The 15,178-nt window shown below is 43.1% G+C and overlaps 1 protein-coding gene across 4 annotated transcripts in view; it reads left to right on the forward strand.

The window, feature by feature from the left end:
• OTUD7B (OTU deubiquitinase 7B) overlaps positions 1-15,178 on the forward strand; it is a 69,615-nt gene that overhangs the window by 44,789 nt on the left and 9,648 nt on the right. For 3 of the 4 annotated variants that reach the window (XR_005203070.1, XM_017546396.2, XM_017546397.2), the window contains exons 4-11: positions 2,977-3,204; positions 4,700-4,801; positions 6,514-6,641; positions 10,146-10,258; positions 12,473-12,600; positions 12,912-13,061; positions 13,635-13,749; positions 14,745-14,829. Coding sequence is in view for 3 of the 4 variants with exons in the window: in XM_017546396.2 (XP_017401885.1) it covers positions 2,977-3,204; positions 4,700-4,801; positions 6,514-6,641; positions 10,146-10,258; positions 12,473-12,600; positions 12,912-13,061; positions 13,635-13,749; positions 14,745-14,829 (1,049 nt within the window). In the remaining variant the exon portion in view is untranslated. The remainder of the gene's footprint in view (positions 1-2,976; positions 3,205-4,699; positions 4,802-6,513; positions 6,642-10,145; positions 10,259-12,472; positions 12,601-12,911; positions 13,062-13,634; positions 13,750-14,744; positions 14,830-15,178) is intronic. The other variant, XM_017546398.2, reaches the window with a different exon arrangement.

Below are 15,178 nucleotides of genomic sequence, written 5' to 3' on the forward strand. Positions count from 1 at the left end.
TTTAATAGAGACGGGGTTTCACCGTGTTGACCAGGATGGTCTCGATCTCTTGACCTCGTGATCCACCCGCCTCGGCCTCCCAAAGTGCTGGGATTACAGGCTTGAGCCACCGCGCCCGGCTGGAAAAATTTCTAAAATCGATTCAGAAAGGGACTGGGTGTGGTGGCTCATGCCTGTAATCGCAGTACTTTGGGAGGTCAAGGCTGGTGGATCATCTGAGGTCAGGAGTTCAAGACCAGCCTGGCCAACATGGTGAAACCCTGTCTCTGCTAAAATTACAAAAATTAGTACACACCTGTAATCCCAGCTACTTGGGAGGCTGAGGCAGGAGAATTGCTTGAGCCAGGAGGCAGAGGTTGCAGTGAGCCGAGATTGCGCCACCGCACTCCAGCCTGGGTGACAGAGACACTACGTGAAAAAACAAAAGTTTTCTGAAAGGTAAGACACAATGCAATGTATGTAGCATACAGTGTACTCTCATTTGTGTTTTAAAAGATGATTTTAGCCGGGCACAGTGGCTCACACCTGTAATCCCAGCACTTTGGGAGGCTGAGGCGGGCAGATTACCTGAGGTCGGCAGTTTGAGACCAGCCTGACCAACATGGAGAAACCCCATCTCTACTAAAAACACAAAATTAGCTGTGCATGGTGGCGCATGCCTGTAATCCCAGTTATTCAGGAGGCTGAATCAGGAGAACTGCTTGAACCCAGGAGGCAGAGGTTTCAGTAAGCCAAGATTGCACCATTGTACTCCAGCCTGGGCAACAAGAGCGAAACTCCATCTCAAAAAAAAAAAAAAAATTGAAAGCTATATATGCACAAAAATTTCTAGAAGGATACAAAAGTTTGCCTCTCGGGAAGGGATCAGGAATTTTGAATGAAAAGAAGACTTCCTTGTGAAATCATTTTATACCTTTTGATAGTATATTGATTTTTTAAAATCATAGGCACATGGTACTTTTTTAAGGCAGGGTCTTGCTCTGTTTCCCAAGGCTGGAGTGAGGCTGGTGGAACACAGCTCCCAAGTAGCTGGGACCATGGGCATGCACCACCTCACCTAGCTAAATTTTTGATTCTTTGTAGAAATGAGGTCTCACTCTGTTGCCCAGGCTGATCTAGAACTCCTGGGCTCAAATGATCCCTCCACCTTGGCTTTCCAAAGTTTTGGGATTACAGGTGTAAGGCACCATGGCCAGCCTATGTGGTAGTTTCAGAATACCTAAAAAATATTTTTAAGGTGGGCGTGGTGGCTCACGCCTGTAATCACAGCACTTTGGGAGGCCAAGGCTGGCAGGTCACTTTGAGGCCAGGAGTTTGAGGAGACCAGCATGGCCAACATGGAGAAACTCCGTCTCTACTAAAAATACAAAAAAAAATTTGCTGGGCATGTTGGCACGTGCCTGTAATTCTGGCTACTCAGGAGGCTGAGGCAGGAGAATCGCTTGAAGCTGGGAGGCGGAGGTTGCAGTGAGTCAAGATTGCAGCACTGCACTCTAGCCTGAGTGATGGAGCAAGACTCCATCTCAAAGAACAAAAACAAGGGCAGCACAGTGGTTCACACCTGTAATCCCAACACTTTGGGAGGCCGAGGCGGGTGGATCACCTGAGTTCAAGACCAGCCTGGCCAACATAGTGAAACCCCATCTCTACTAAAAATTCAAAAATTAGCTGGGCATGGTGGTGGGCACCTGTAATCCCAGGTACTCAGGAGGCTGAGGCAGGAGAGTTGCTTGAACCCTGGAGGCAGAGGTTGCAGTGAGCTGAGATCACACCGTTGCACTTTAGCCTGCGCAACAAGGGTGAAGCTCTGTCTCAAAAAGAAAAACAAAAAACAAAACTAAAAAATATTTTTAAAATAAAATTAGTTTAGATAACTCAGTTTATTTTGTGCAGCATCTCTGGCAAATACTGTATTAAGAGGCTACGCAACATGCTTTTGAAATTTTTCCCCCTGTGGATCATCATTAAATCATTACATAACTGAAGCCATGCAAATGAACTGTAATACTACGTTGAACAAATTGTACTTACAGTGGAATATCTGCTTGGGAATTACAAGTGTCATGTGTTCGAAACAAATTAAATGATATGGGGTACTGTCTACATTATTGTTCTCCTCTATAAACTGTTTAAGAACTGAGCGTCCCTATAAATTTCTGATAAATATGAGTATTGAGAAAAGTTTTGGTAAGCAATATAAGTAAATGTTATTGATGTAGGAAGAAAGCTCCCAAATGTGTAAGATACATTGTTTATTTTATTTTATTTTGAGATGGGGGTTTCTCTCTATTGTCCAGGCTGGAATGCAGTGGTACAATCTCAGGTCACTGCAGCCTCCACCTCTCAGGTTTAAGCAATTCTCCCACCTCAGCCTCCCAAGGGATTACAGGGGTGCACCACCACACCAGCTAATTTTTGTATTTTTAGTAGATACTGGGTTTTGCCATGTTGGCCAGGCTGGTCTCGAACTCCTGACCTCAGGTGATCCACCCACCTCAGCCTCCCAAAGGATTTTCTTTTCTGTAATGGAAAAAGGTTTCCATTATAGAAAAGTGCTTTCCAGGACCTTGAGAATTACCAGAGAGATTATTTGACAAACTCCAGTGAAACCTCACTTCCGTTATTCCCTTCTCCTCTCACCAAACAATGACCAACTTGCTAAATGAATGGGTCCCTATCACATTGGGAAGTGCAAGTGGAGGAAGACAGAGTCAGAGGGAGGGGAAGACGAGGCAAATTCCAGACAAGAGTAGAAAGAGAAATGGATAGTTGGTGCTAATGTGAGTGCCTGCAAAATATTTTCTATATTTCTCCAAACAATTGGCTTCAGAAAAAGGGTTGTGAAATTCACCAGTCAGTTAGACTTAGTTTTTCTCTGACTATAAACCCTGTTGAGAGGTAACTATCAGCACATCAACTGGAGAGTTCTCCAAGTGGGCTGTGTATGTTCTAAGGTGACTCCATTTCTCATTGCAGAAAAACGCCTGTCTAGGGGCATCTCCCACGCCAGCTCCAGCATTGTTTCCCTGGCCCGGTCCCATGTCTCCTCCAATGGTGGGGGTGGGGGGAGCAATGAGCACCCCCTGGAAATGCCCATCTGTGCCTTCCAGCTTCCAGATCTTACTGTGTATAATGAAGACTTCCGCAGCTTCATAGAGAGAGATCTCATTGAGCAGTCCATGCTGGTCGCCTTGGAACAGGCAGGTCAGTGAGTGTTTCCTTTCCCATGCTTTTCCCCCTCTACTCTCCACCTACAGGCAACCAGATGGACGGTCTGGGCTTGATCAGTAGCATCCAGTTGTGGATCAGTAGATCCAGTGTGTGATCTGATTGCAGTCAAAGTCAGGAGTCAGTGGGATGAACTTGTGCTGACGTTAAAGAAAGGATACAGATTAGATACTTTACCCTGGAAATTTCCTGTTTGTTGGAAGAGAAACCAGATACACATATGCAAAGGCCTAGGAATCAATACTTGAAATCAATGCATGACAAAAATACAACTAATTATAATTCGCCCTGGAACACCCTTGTGAACAGAAATGGCTAATGCTGTAGATGATGCACAGTACTGAACCTGTCCCCCCAAATTTATTTACCTTTGTAATTGTGTTTATCTTAAATTATTATTAAAATTGATTCTTGTCATAGGGTGAGACAGCTGGAAGTTCTGGAAAAGCTTATCAGGCATTAAAATGCTTGCATGGGAGAAGAACTGGAGTTAGATGGGGGCATGAAAGGAAGGTTTTATTTTTCATTTTGTAACCTTCTAACCACATACATCTATTCGTAATTTTTTTTTCTTTTTTCTTTTTTTTTCTGATAAGAAAGATTTCTTGTTACCAGAAATTTGTAATTTTTTTTTTTTAAGATAATAAATTATCACCGCTGGGGAGATTATAAGCTACTTTTTCTTTAAGTAGTTCGAGAAACTAGGCTCCACAGTAGTTCAAGAAAACTTACGCATCACTCATAAAATATTTTCCTCATGTAAATAATGGGTTGGCAACTGTGGGATGACTGTACAGAATTATGACTTATTTTCTTGGGTATTTTATGTACTTTGTCTTATTGCTTATGCTTTTTAAAGTCACACCCCACACATGCCGACATGCTGTCATATATGCAGATGGTACTCATAAGACACTTTAAATACATGCTTTGAGTTGTTTTTGTTTTGTTCATGATGGATTTTTGCTGAGCTTTGTTGCTGTAATATATACTGGTCTCCTGAGTGGAGGGAAGGAATCAGAGCCGGTCCTAGAAGTCAGCAGTTTCAACTTATGTCCTTGGCCTCGCCATTTAACCCAGGGTTTCTCAACCTTGGCACTATCGACATTTTGGTCTAGATAATTCTTTGTTTTGCAGGCTGCCTTGTGCATTACATCATGGTTAGCAGTATCCTTGGCCTCTACCCATTGGTTGCCAGTAGGATTCCCCTACCAGTTGTGACATGCAAACATATCTTCAGTGCCAGTGTCCCTTTGGGACAAAATTAATCTACTCACTGATCTAACCAATTGTGCTCACAAGTTTCTGACTGACTAAATATAAGTGAAAAAGATGTAAAGAGTAATCGAGTAATGGTTTTATTCTTGGTAGGCCTCCTAGAGGAGGCTGCTTTGGAGTCTGTTTTAGAAATACGGTGGCAAGGGCTTCATGGATAATCTACTCCTTTTTCTCCACTCTCTTCTTTCCACAGGGCGTTTGAACTGGTGGGTGAGTGTGGACCCCACCTGTCAGAGGCTGCTTCCTTTGGCAACAACTGGAGATGGGAACTGCCTCCTGCATGCAGCCTCCCTTGGTGAGTCTTCAAAGCAGTGCTCCATTTCCCTGCAGAAAGGAAGCAATTGAGTCAAATCTCGTGTGTAGGACTCCATCCAGACAACCTTGATCTTAGGCAGAAGTGATGGTTCAGATCAAGATTGTGCGTGCTTGCGTGTGTGTGTGTGTGTGTTTATGTGTTTATGTTGGTGCAAGAGGAAATGGGAGTGAACCGTACTTTTGCTAGTTAGATAGTGAAGGAAGCACAGGTATTGGCTTGGGCCGGCTCTGAGAGTTGACCCAGGGAGTAACGAGTAGGAGCAAGCCAGCGATGCATAGCTAGATGTGTGTATGTGTTCAGTTCTACTTAATATTTATTCTTTTGGTATATGAAAAAGATATGGTTTTAGCAGTCCATTGTGACACACACTTACTTTATTTATTTACATATTTAGAGACCAAGTCTCTCTCTATCAGAGTCTTGCTCTGTCACCAGGCTGGAATGCAGTGGTGCGTCTTGGCTCACTGCAACCTCTGCCTCTCAGGTTCAAGGGATTCTCCTGCCTCAGGCTTCCGAGTAGCAGGGACTGCAGGTTTGTACCACCACGCCCAGCTAATTTTGTATTTGTAGTAGAGAAGGGTTTCACCATGTTGGCCAGGATGGTCTTGATCTCTTGACCTTGTGATCCGCCTGCCTCGGCCTCCCAAAGTGCTGGGACTATGGGCATGGGCCACTGTGCCCAGCCCATTTAGTTTTTGAGACAGAGTCTCACTCTGTTGCCCAGGCTGGACCTCTGCCCCTGGGTTCAAGTGATTCTCCTGCCTCAGCCTCTTAGGTATTCATGATTACAGGTGGGAGCCACTGTGCTGTAAATAGGCTTAATAATTTAAAGTAAGGACTAGGCGCAGTGGCTACAGGCTCACACGTGTAATCCCAACACTGTGGGAGGCCAAGGTGGGCAGATCACTTGAGGCTAGGAGCTCGAGACCAGCCTAGCCAACACGGTGAAACCCCGTCTCTACTAAAAGTAAAAAAATTAGTGGGGCATGGTGGCGGGCACCTGTAATACAAGCTACTAGGGAGGCTGAGGCAGGAGAACCACTGAATCCAGGAGATGCAGAGGTTGTGGTGAGCTGAGATCACTGCATTCCAGCCTGGGCAATAAAGCAAGACTCTGTCTCAAAAAAAAAAAAAAAAAAAATGGCCAGGCGCGGTGGCTCAAGCCTGTAATCCCAGCACTTTGGAAGGCCAAGGCGGATGGATCACGAGGTCAAGAGATCGAGACCATCCTGGTCAACATGGTGAAACCCCATCTCTACTAAAAATACAAAAAAAAAATTAGTTGGGCATGGTGGCACGTGCCTGTAATCCCAGCTACTCAGGAGGCTGAGGCAGGAGAATTGCCTGAACCCAGGAGGCAGAGGTTGTGGTGAGCCAAGATCGTGCCATTGCTCTCCAGCAGGGTAACAAGAGCGAAACTCCGTCTCAAAAAAAAAAAAAAAAAAAAAAAAAAAAAAAAAAAAAAAAAAAAAAAAAAAGCCAATTTACAACTCAGTATATTATTTGCAGCCAGGTGCGCCATGGTTCACATTTGTAATCCCAACACTTTGGGAGGGTGAGGCTGGCGGGTCACTTGAGGCCAGGAGTTGGAGACCAGCCTGGCCAACATGGTGAAACCCTGTCTCTACTAAAAATACAAAAATTAGCAGAATCAAGCTGAGGTATCTTACCATTATACCTTCTTGCTACAGGGATGTGGGGTTTCCATGATCGAGACTTGATGCTGCGAAAAGCTTTGTATGCACTGATGGAGAAGGGAGTTGAGAAGGAAGCATTGAAAAGGCGCTGGAGGTGGCAGCAGACACAGCAGAATAAAGAGGTGGGAGAGCTTGGGTGGGAACACCTTGTTTCCTAAAGTTACCTAGCTGCCAGAGTCACCTGGTGCCTGCCAGAAGAAAATATTTCCAGGTGCTTAGGTCAGTGTGACTCCCCTTATGATCCTGAAAATTGGAGAAAATGCAGTTGACACCATGGGGTAAATGCCTTCTTATATGGTCATGAGAACTGGTGATGGGCATAAGACCTACAGAGAGGTATCTAACATCATGCTTCTCCCCCAATAGGTGCTTTACAACTTTAGTGCAGTATTTTGCAAAATGAGTTATGACAATTCCATAGATTTTTTTTTTTTTTTTTTGCTTGTAATAAGGCTAGATCAATTTTTAAAGACTTGTGTTGCCAGCCCTTATAGGAATGTGAATGCTTAAAAATCTTCTTGGACATATATACTATTTGTTTTTTATATACTCAGTTTTAGTTTATTTTAAATTTTAAAAAGCATAAGGAGGCAGCATTCTAATCACACACAAACCTGTTTCATTGGGTTTGAACAGTTCTTCTCAGGAGTTTGACAAATGTTCAGGCTGCTTTTACATAAGGCAGTAACAGTGGATTGTTTGTACTTGCCCTCTCCATAACAGCGGTTGGGCAAACTATGGCTGTTCTGTTAAAAAAAAAAAAAAAAAAAAAAAAAAGCTGGGCGTGGTGGCTCACGCCCGTAATCCTAGCACTTTGGGAGGCCAAGGTGGGTGGATCCATCATGGTGAAACCCTATCTTAAAGAAAAAAAAAAAAGTTTTCTCAGAACACAGCCCTGTGCATTTCTTGGATGTTTACACCTGTAACTGCTTTCTTCCTCTAACAGCACAGTAGTAACATGTGGCCTGCAAAGCCTATACTTATTGACTCTCTAGCCCTTTACAGAAAAAGTTTGCTGATTACTTCCCTTCAATGATTACATTATGCCTTTACATAAAAATAATGAGGCTTCCTATTTCCTTTCCCTCTGATTCTGTGTACTGTGTTTATATCTCCTGCTCTTTATGGATATATATTTTTTTGCCATGTTATGACTGGATCTTGCTGGCATTGAATATGGTAATGTCTCTTTAGAAACTTTCCTTTTTTGTCCACCTTTCTTTTTTTCTCATTTTATTGCTCTGTCATAACTGACAATAATATAGAAGAGGTTTTTTTTTTTTGTTTTAGTTATTTAGAATTTTATCTCCTGAAGATGTAGTATGTCAGTAGAACACACTATGTTTCTTTCTCAAAAACAAATAAACCAGTTGTTAAAAGTAGGAGATATTAAGATCAGAATCCTGTCCCTGAGCAGCCAGTCTTCCCCAGAAGATTTCTAAGGGAAATCAACCTACAGAGGCAAAGCCACAGAAGTGACCTTTTTTATTAGCACCAAAAGCTTGGCTGAGTGTTGTGGAAAGCTTTTGCCTGAGCTAGAGCTAGCCTAGAATTTAGAACCCAAAGCAAATCAGTAGTCAGCTTTGTAGTAGTCAGCTTTGGCTTCTTCACTGTTGAGTTCAGATCATAGTGGAACCTTAACCACTGCAGAGGTAGGAAAAGGCCAAACCAGAGCCTGCCAACTAGTAAGTAGAAATGACAGCAACAGCCAGAGCATAAGTGTGCCCTATTCCAGTTATTAAAGGAATTATAGTTATTATTCTAAAGATGGGGTTAGATTATAATGGTATTTAGCCAGGAGACCCAGAAATACCCAAGTTCTATCCTTGGCCAGCTGGCCTTTCTGTCTCAAAGTCCCCAATATGCGTAGAGAATACTGGCTAGTAATGGAGCAATTCTTTTACGTCTTTTGCTCAGCACAGTGAAAGTTCATATTGAAAATGTGGCCTTCATAATTGTCTTAGCTTAAACCATTCATAGCATTATACCCACCTTGTGAGTGGGGATGGGAGGATGGGGGTGATGAACTGTGGCAGCTTCCTTTAGCTTCCCAGTACCAAAACCACACTAAATAAGTTTTGATTTCCCGAGCTTCCTTGTTTTGTGTTGAAATTGGTTTGAGGCTCAGTAATAGTTTCTTAAATGTTAAGGCTAGAAGGGCTAGAAGTGTACGCCGCCTAGTGGCTATGTACGTTGAAACAAGAAGCAGAAACCTCACGGAAGAGGGAGCCAGATCCCTCTGGATGTGTCCATCGGAGTGACTGCAGCACTCCATATAGAACCTGGGTATTACTCTCTTTATTTTTAATTGAAGTAAAATTTGTGATAGCATTTTACAAATTGAAAATAGCTGTGTCATTTAAAAAGTTCCCATTAAATTTGTTCCCAGTATCCCTCATGTTTCCAGAGATTCTTTCTACTCTTGTCAGTGTGCAGTTAAGCAGTGCAGACTCATTTTAATAATAATGTCAGCCAAAGAAAATTAATATGAATTTAATTTAATATAAATTAAACTTATTTCCCATATCATTATATACATCCTAAAGCCAATATATTTTAAAATTGCTTGTACCACTGCCTGCTCTCCTTTGGTAAAAACTGTAGTTTCACTTAGCACATATTCATTGATTTCAGTCACAAAATAGGCCCTGGAAGTATTGCATAAAACATGATCCTACAGTAGAGGAGGAGATGGACATATAAATACATAATTGCAACAGGTTATAACATGTATGACTGTTATGATAGAAGTCTCTATAGCAGCTAATGCCAGCCACGTGCAGTGGCTCACACCTGTAATCCCAGCACTTTGGGAGGCTGAGGAAGGGAGATCATGAGGTCAGGTGTTTGAGACCAGCCTGGCCAACATGGGGAAACCCTGTCTCTACTAAATATACCAAAAATTAGCTGGGCGTGGTGATGGGTACCTGTAATCACAGCTCCTCGGGAGGCTGAGGCAGGAGAATTGTTTGAACCTGGGAGGTGAAAGTTGCAGTGAGCCATTGCACTCCAGCCTGGGCAACTCCGTCTAAAAAAAGAAATTAAGAAGTCTGGGCTGGAGAGGGAGATTTTGGAGTCATGAGCCATATACATGGTAGTGGGTGAGATTATGGCAGTAGAAGAGATCACCCAGAGGGAACCAAGGTGAGAATCATTAACACACCACTAGTGTTTTGGAGGTACAGAGTTCAGAGGAATAAAAAGTACTTTTATGGAAGCTAAAGGCAAAGAAAATTTAAAGAGGAAAATAAGCCACGTGAAGGCTAAAGAAGATGAGAATCAGGGTTCACCGAATTTGGCAATTAGAAGGTCATTATTCTTTGCCAAAATCAGGTAGGTGAAATGGTATGTGGCAGGTGGTTAAGCAGGATGGAGGGCAGAGACAGAGGCCAGATTGCAGTAGGTCAAAACAGAATTGGTGATAAAGAAGTGTGAAAAAGATCATGGACTATTCTTTCATAGATCTTGACAGTGAAAGAGAGAAGAGATTTGACTTGGTAGTACAATTTGTAGACCAAGTGCTAAGCGATTAGACAGTGGAGTAACAGTGAATAAGGTAGAATGGATATTGCTTCTTAAAAGCCAGCCTCTGATTGCTCAGTGTCTCCTGCCTGTCCTTCACACAGTCAGGGCTGGTATACACAGAGGATGAATGGCAGAAGGAGTGGAATGAACTCATCAAGCTTGCCTCCAGTGAACCCCGAATGCATCTCGGTACCAATGGAGCCAACTGTGGTGGGTAAGTAGGGCTAAGTGGGGGAGCAGGAAATCTTAAGTCCTCATTGGGCTTCCACAGCCTAGTGTTTAGAGAGCTCTGTACTAAGAGCATATTAGAAGGAAAGAGAGGAGCTATGCTAAGGGCACAAAAGTGTGTAACAACATGATATGTTTAGGAACTACAGGTGGTTCACTATTGAACTGGAATACAAAGTAGCCCATCTAGATTTTGGCAACTTCAGGACAAATGACCCAATATTTTTAGTAAGTAAACTACAAGGAAAATAAAAAGGGACAAGGAGCTTACAGGTTTAAATGCACTAAAAAGATATGTCAGGCTGGGTGTGACATATCATGCCTGTAATCTCAGCACTTTGAGAGGCTGAGGCAGGAGGATTGCTTGAGCCCAGGAGTTTGAAACCAGCCTGGGTAACATAGTGAGACCCCATCTCTCTCTCTCTGTCTCTCTCGCTCTCTTTTTTAAAGGCAGAGTCTTGCTCTTTTGCGTTGGCTGGAGTGCAGTGGTGTGATCTCAGCTCACTGCAATCTCTGCCTCCTGGGTTCAAGCGATTTTCTGCTTCAGCCTCCCAAGCAGCTGGGACTACAGGTGTGTGTCACCACACTCAGCTAATTTTCATATTTTTGGTAGAGATGGGGTTTCACCATTTTGTCCAGGCTGGTCTCAAACTCCTGGCCTCAAGTGATCCACCCACCTGGACTTCCCAAAGTGCCAGATTACAGGTGTGAGCCACCGTGCCTGGCCAGGGAGACCCCATCTTTACAAAAAAAAAAAAAAAAATTAGCCAGGCATGGTGGTGCGTGCCTATAGTCCCAGCTACTTGGGAGGCTGAGGTGGGAGGATTGCCTAAGCTGGGGTGGTTGAGGCTGCACTGAATTGTGACGGCACCCCTGCACTCCAGCCTGGGCAACAAAGAGAGACCCCTGTCTCTAAAAGAAAAAAAAAGACATCAACTAGTTGGGAATGTATGGAGATTATAAGACAGTTATGGAAATGTGAATAATGTCTGTGTGTTTAATTATTGTTAACATTTTAAAGTATGATATTAATGGTATAGTGGTTGTTTATAAAGGCAGTCCTTTATTTTTTCAGAGATAGAAACTGAAATACAGTGGATGAAATTATATAATCTCCAGGATTCGCTTCAAAATAGTCTGGCAAGAGCCCTGTCGTGGGGGAGATAGGGAAATAGACTGAGTGTAGGTGAAACAAGGTTGAAGCCAGGTGGTGGAAGCATGACTGTTGAGTATGTTATCATTTTTAGTGTCGAACATGTTTACAATTTTGAAATTTTCCATAGTACTTAAAAATTCTAAACTACCCAGCTTTTATTGTACATACGAATAATCTGGGAGAATTATTTAAAATGCTGATTTCTGGATATTCACCCCAGAAAAGTCCAGTTGAGTTGGACAGAGCTAAGGCCCAGAAATCCTCATTTGTAATAAGCATCCAATGTTGAATAAAATTGCTTTAGGGGGTGGAAGCCATTGAATATTGAGTATGTGAATGACAGGAGCAAATTTGTCACTCCATATTGAACACGTTGACACCAGTGGATAATGAGTGAAAGGGAGTGAGATAAGAGGCAGTTGTAGTAATCCAGGAAGAGGCCATGGATGTAAACAGCGTGGTGGACTGAAGACAGGCCAGGGGAGACGGGAAAGAAACACATAGGAGATGGCATTGGTCAAGCCAGGTGATTACTGGAAGGTGAGAGATAAAGCACAGGAAATCGTTCACAGATTTCTGATTGGGCTGCTGGGTAGATGGTAAGGTTGTTCTTTAAATGAGGGAACATAGGAAAGGAATTGTATTTGGCCTTTTTTGTAAGACATGAGTGTGATGTGTGGGTGGTTGTAGTATATAAAGTAAGTAGGATGAAGTTATGCAGTTGTACATTGAGCTACTGGATAAAGAAAATGGAGACAGGTTATTGAATAGGAAGAATATTAAGAGATAGGGATTACCTCAAAATTCCTAACACTGCTTTAACCCCAGAGCCTTCAAATCTCTTCCATCTGTGAGACGGAAGTAGAAGCAGCCATGGTAGCACAAAATAATCAGCTGTATCAGTGCAGCCTTAAGACTGGCTGGAAAACCAGGAAAGGACAATTGTCCTTTTCCCTTTCTGCAAAACGGGTCTTCAGGGTCTCCTGTTTCTGCTCTCTCACTTCTACCGCACCCCTTCTACTCTCTCCCCTCCCGCCATTCCAGGGTGGAGAGTTCTGAGGAGCCTGTATATGAGAGCCTTGAAGAGTTTCACGTCTTTGTCCTGGCTCATGTGCTTAGAAGGCCCATAGTCGTTGTGGCAGACACCATGCTGAGGGACTCTGGAGGGGAAGGTGAGTCAGCCAGTCAGTCCTCACTCCATCCTGAGCAATCCCTTTTGCAAAGCCTTAGGCTAAGCATTGGAAGGAAGGCAGGGAAATGGGATATATAGACCATTGGGGAAAAAGCAAGGTATCAATTAGAATAGTGCAAAATTCTCAAGAGGTCCTGAGTAAAGCAGTTGGGATTAATTCACAGGGGTTCTTAGGAAAGAATTATTAAACATGTTGGAATGAAAGCAGGGACTCAGTTGGCAGAGTGGGGTGAAGGATTGTCCATAAGGCAGAAACACAGCCTTCACAATAATCTTCATGGTTTCCTGCAGCGTTTGCCCCTATTCCCTTCGGAGGAATCTATCTGCCCTTGGAGGTCCCAGCCAGCCAGTGTCACCGCTCCCCTCTGGTGCTCGCCTATGATCAGGCCCACTTTTCTGCACTAGTGTCCATGGAGCAGAAGGAGAATACCAAGGAACAAGGTGCTGAATGACGTGTCTTTTGGTCTGCATTATTTTCACTTGGAAAAAATGGAATGAGATCTATGTGGGAGGAAAGAATTCAGTGACATGCAAGCCCAGACAGGTCGTGTTTATACTGTTTTATTAAGCTATAAGTTATGTCAGAGTTTTCAAATTAAAAAAAAAAAAAAAGGTCTGGGAGAAAAGCAAGACCTGTATTCCCTCTTCTGGAGTAAAGGCTTATGGGTAAGGTGGTAGGACCTTCTAAATGATGGTTTGCTATGTTTGTCTTAAATTATGACTGAATTCTCTGAATATACATTAACTGGAAAAAACATCATGAGAGTTATTTGACTGACTGGTGGGGACTCAGGGAGATTTGTGGCCTAAAGAGTATGCCACATGGTAGGGGGAAAACTGGCTAATTGGTGTTAATGCCACATTGGTAATTACCACATTGGTAATTCACATGTAAGAATTGAGAAGTGACCACAATTAAAGACCTTAGTATGATTTTAGTGAAGTAAGTCTGTGTTCAATTGCCTTTCTCTCTCCTCAAGGAGACTCCTTGATGATATGTTTCTTCCTCCCCAGCTGTGATCCCACTTACAGATTCAGAGTATAAGCTGCTGCCCTTGCACTTTGCCGTGGACCCTGGAAAGGGCTGGGAGTGGGGCAAAGATGACAGTGACAATGTCCGATTGGCCAGGTAAGCCAGGTCTAGTCTTTTCATCTACTTTGTAGCTGGGATCTCTTCCACATGCAGCATCCCATATGCCAGGGATTTTTTCTCAGCTCAGGCAAGACAGTCACAAGCTAAGGCCAGTTTCTTTGGGAAGATGGAGAGGTGGAAGACAGGTTGGGCACCAGGACTCTTTCATCGTGCAGCTGCTTTTTCTGCCTCTGAAAGAGATGGGAATCCTGGGATCTCAACTTGTTCTTTTTTTACAATAGGAAAAGTATTCTTACACTGATACATCCCTAAAACAGTGATCAGAAAATCAGGATAATCAAGTCACATGTCTTATCTCAGTGCAAGTGAGAGGGGTTTTAAAGAGTTGATCAAAATAGTTTGCTTTGAGTTTTTGCCTCTCTGAAATTTAAACTAATAGCAAGAAAAACATGTTCCCTCCCTGACCAGCCTCCAGCCTACCTCCCTGTGGCTTGTTAAGCCTTCCTTCTGCCTCCTGCCTCAGCTTCCTGCTGGAGAGTGTATGAATGGGAAAGCTCCTCCGTTAACACTTACCTAGTGCTTCCTTCTCTGGGCTGCTGCCACTAGGTCACAGCTAAGAGAGTTTGATTTTCAAATCCAGAGTTTATGGCTTTTTTAAAATAAGCTCTCACCTATTTATCAAAAGCTCCTTCTAAATAATGTTTACAACAACAACAATATAATGGCTACTGTCTAGTATTTCCCGTTTTCCAGACACTGTACTGGGCTCTTTCCAAACACTATTTTATCTTTACAGGCCCACAGGATAGATACTATCTATACCATTCTCAGCTGCAACTGAGTTTCAGGGAATTTGAAGTGACTTGCTCAAGGTCATAAAGCTTAGTAATTGGTGGAGGAGAAACAGTTCAAACCCAGCCCTACTTGAGTCCCAAGCCATGTGGCCCTCTCCCACCCTTCCTCCCAACTGTAGCACATTGCTTTGCATTTAAAAGGTCAAAGTCATTTTTTCTTTTTTCTCTTTTTCTTAGTGTAATTCTGTCTCTAGAGGTCAAATTACATCTGCTACATAGCTACATGAATGTGAAGTGGATCCCACTGTCCTCTGATGCACAGGTGAAGACTTATCCCACATGTACCCTGATGTGTCCTCATTTGCAGTGACAGAACAGATCTGGGGCCATTTCCTTCTGAATCTGTTCTGAGTGGTAGCTTATAATTCAAGGTTAGAAGTAACTAGAAGATGTCAAATAATAAGTTTCAAAGACACTTCTTCCTGCCTTTTTTTTTTTTTTTTTTGAGATGGAGTCTTACTCTGTCACCCAGGCTGGAGTGCAATGGCGTGATCTCGGCTTACTGCAATCTCTGCCTCCTGGGTTCAAGCAATTCTCCTATCTCAGCTTCTCGAGTAGCTGGGATTACAGACATGTGCCACCACACCTGGCTAATTTTTGTATTTTTAGTA

Source organism: Cebus imitator, unplaced genomic scaffold (genome assembly GCF_001604975.1).
Source record: "Cebus imitator isolate Cc_AM_T3 unplaced genomic scaffold, Cebus_imitator-1.0 Scaffold188, whole genome shotgun sequence".
NCBI lineage: Eukaryota > Metazoa > Chordata > Mammalia > Primates > Cebidae > Cebus > Cebus imitator.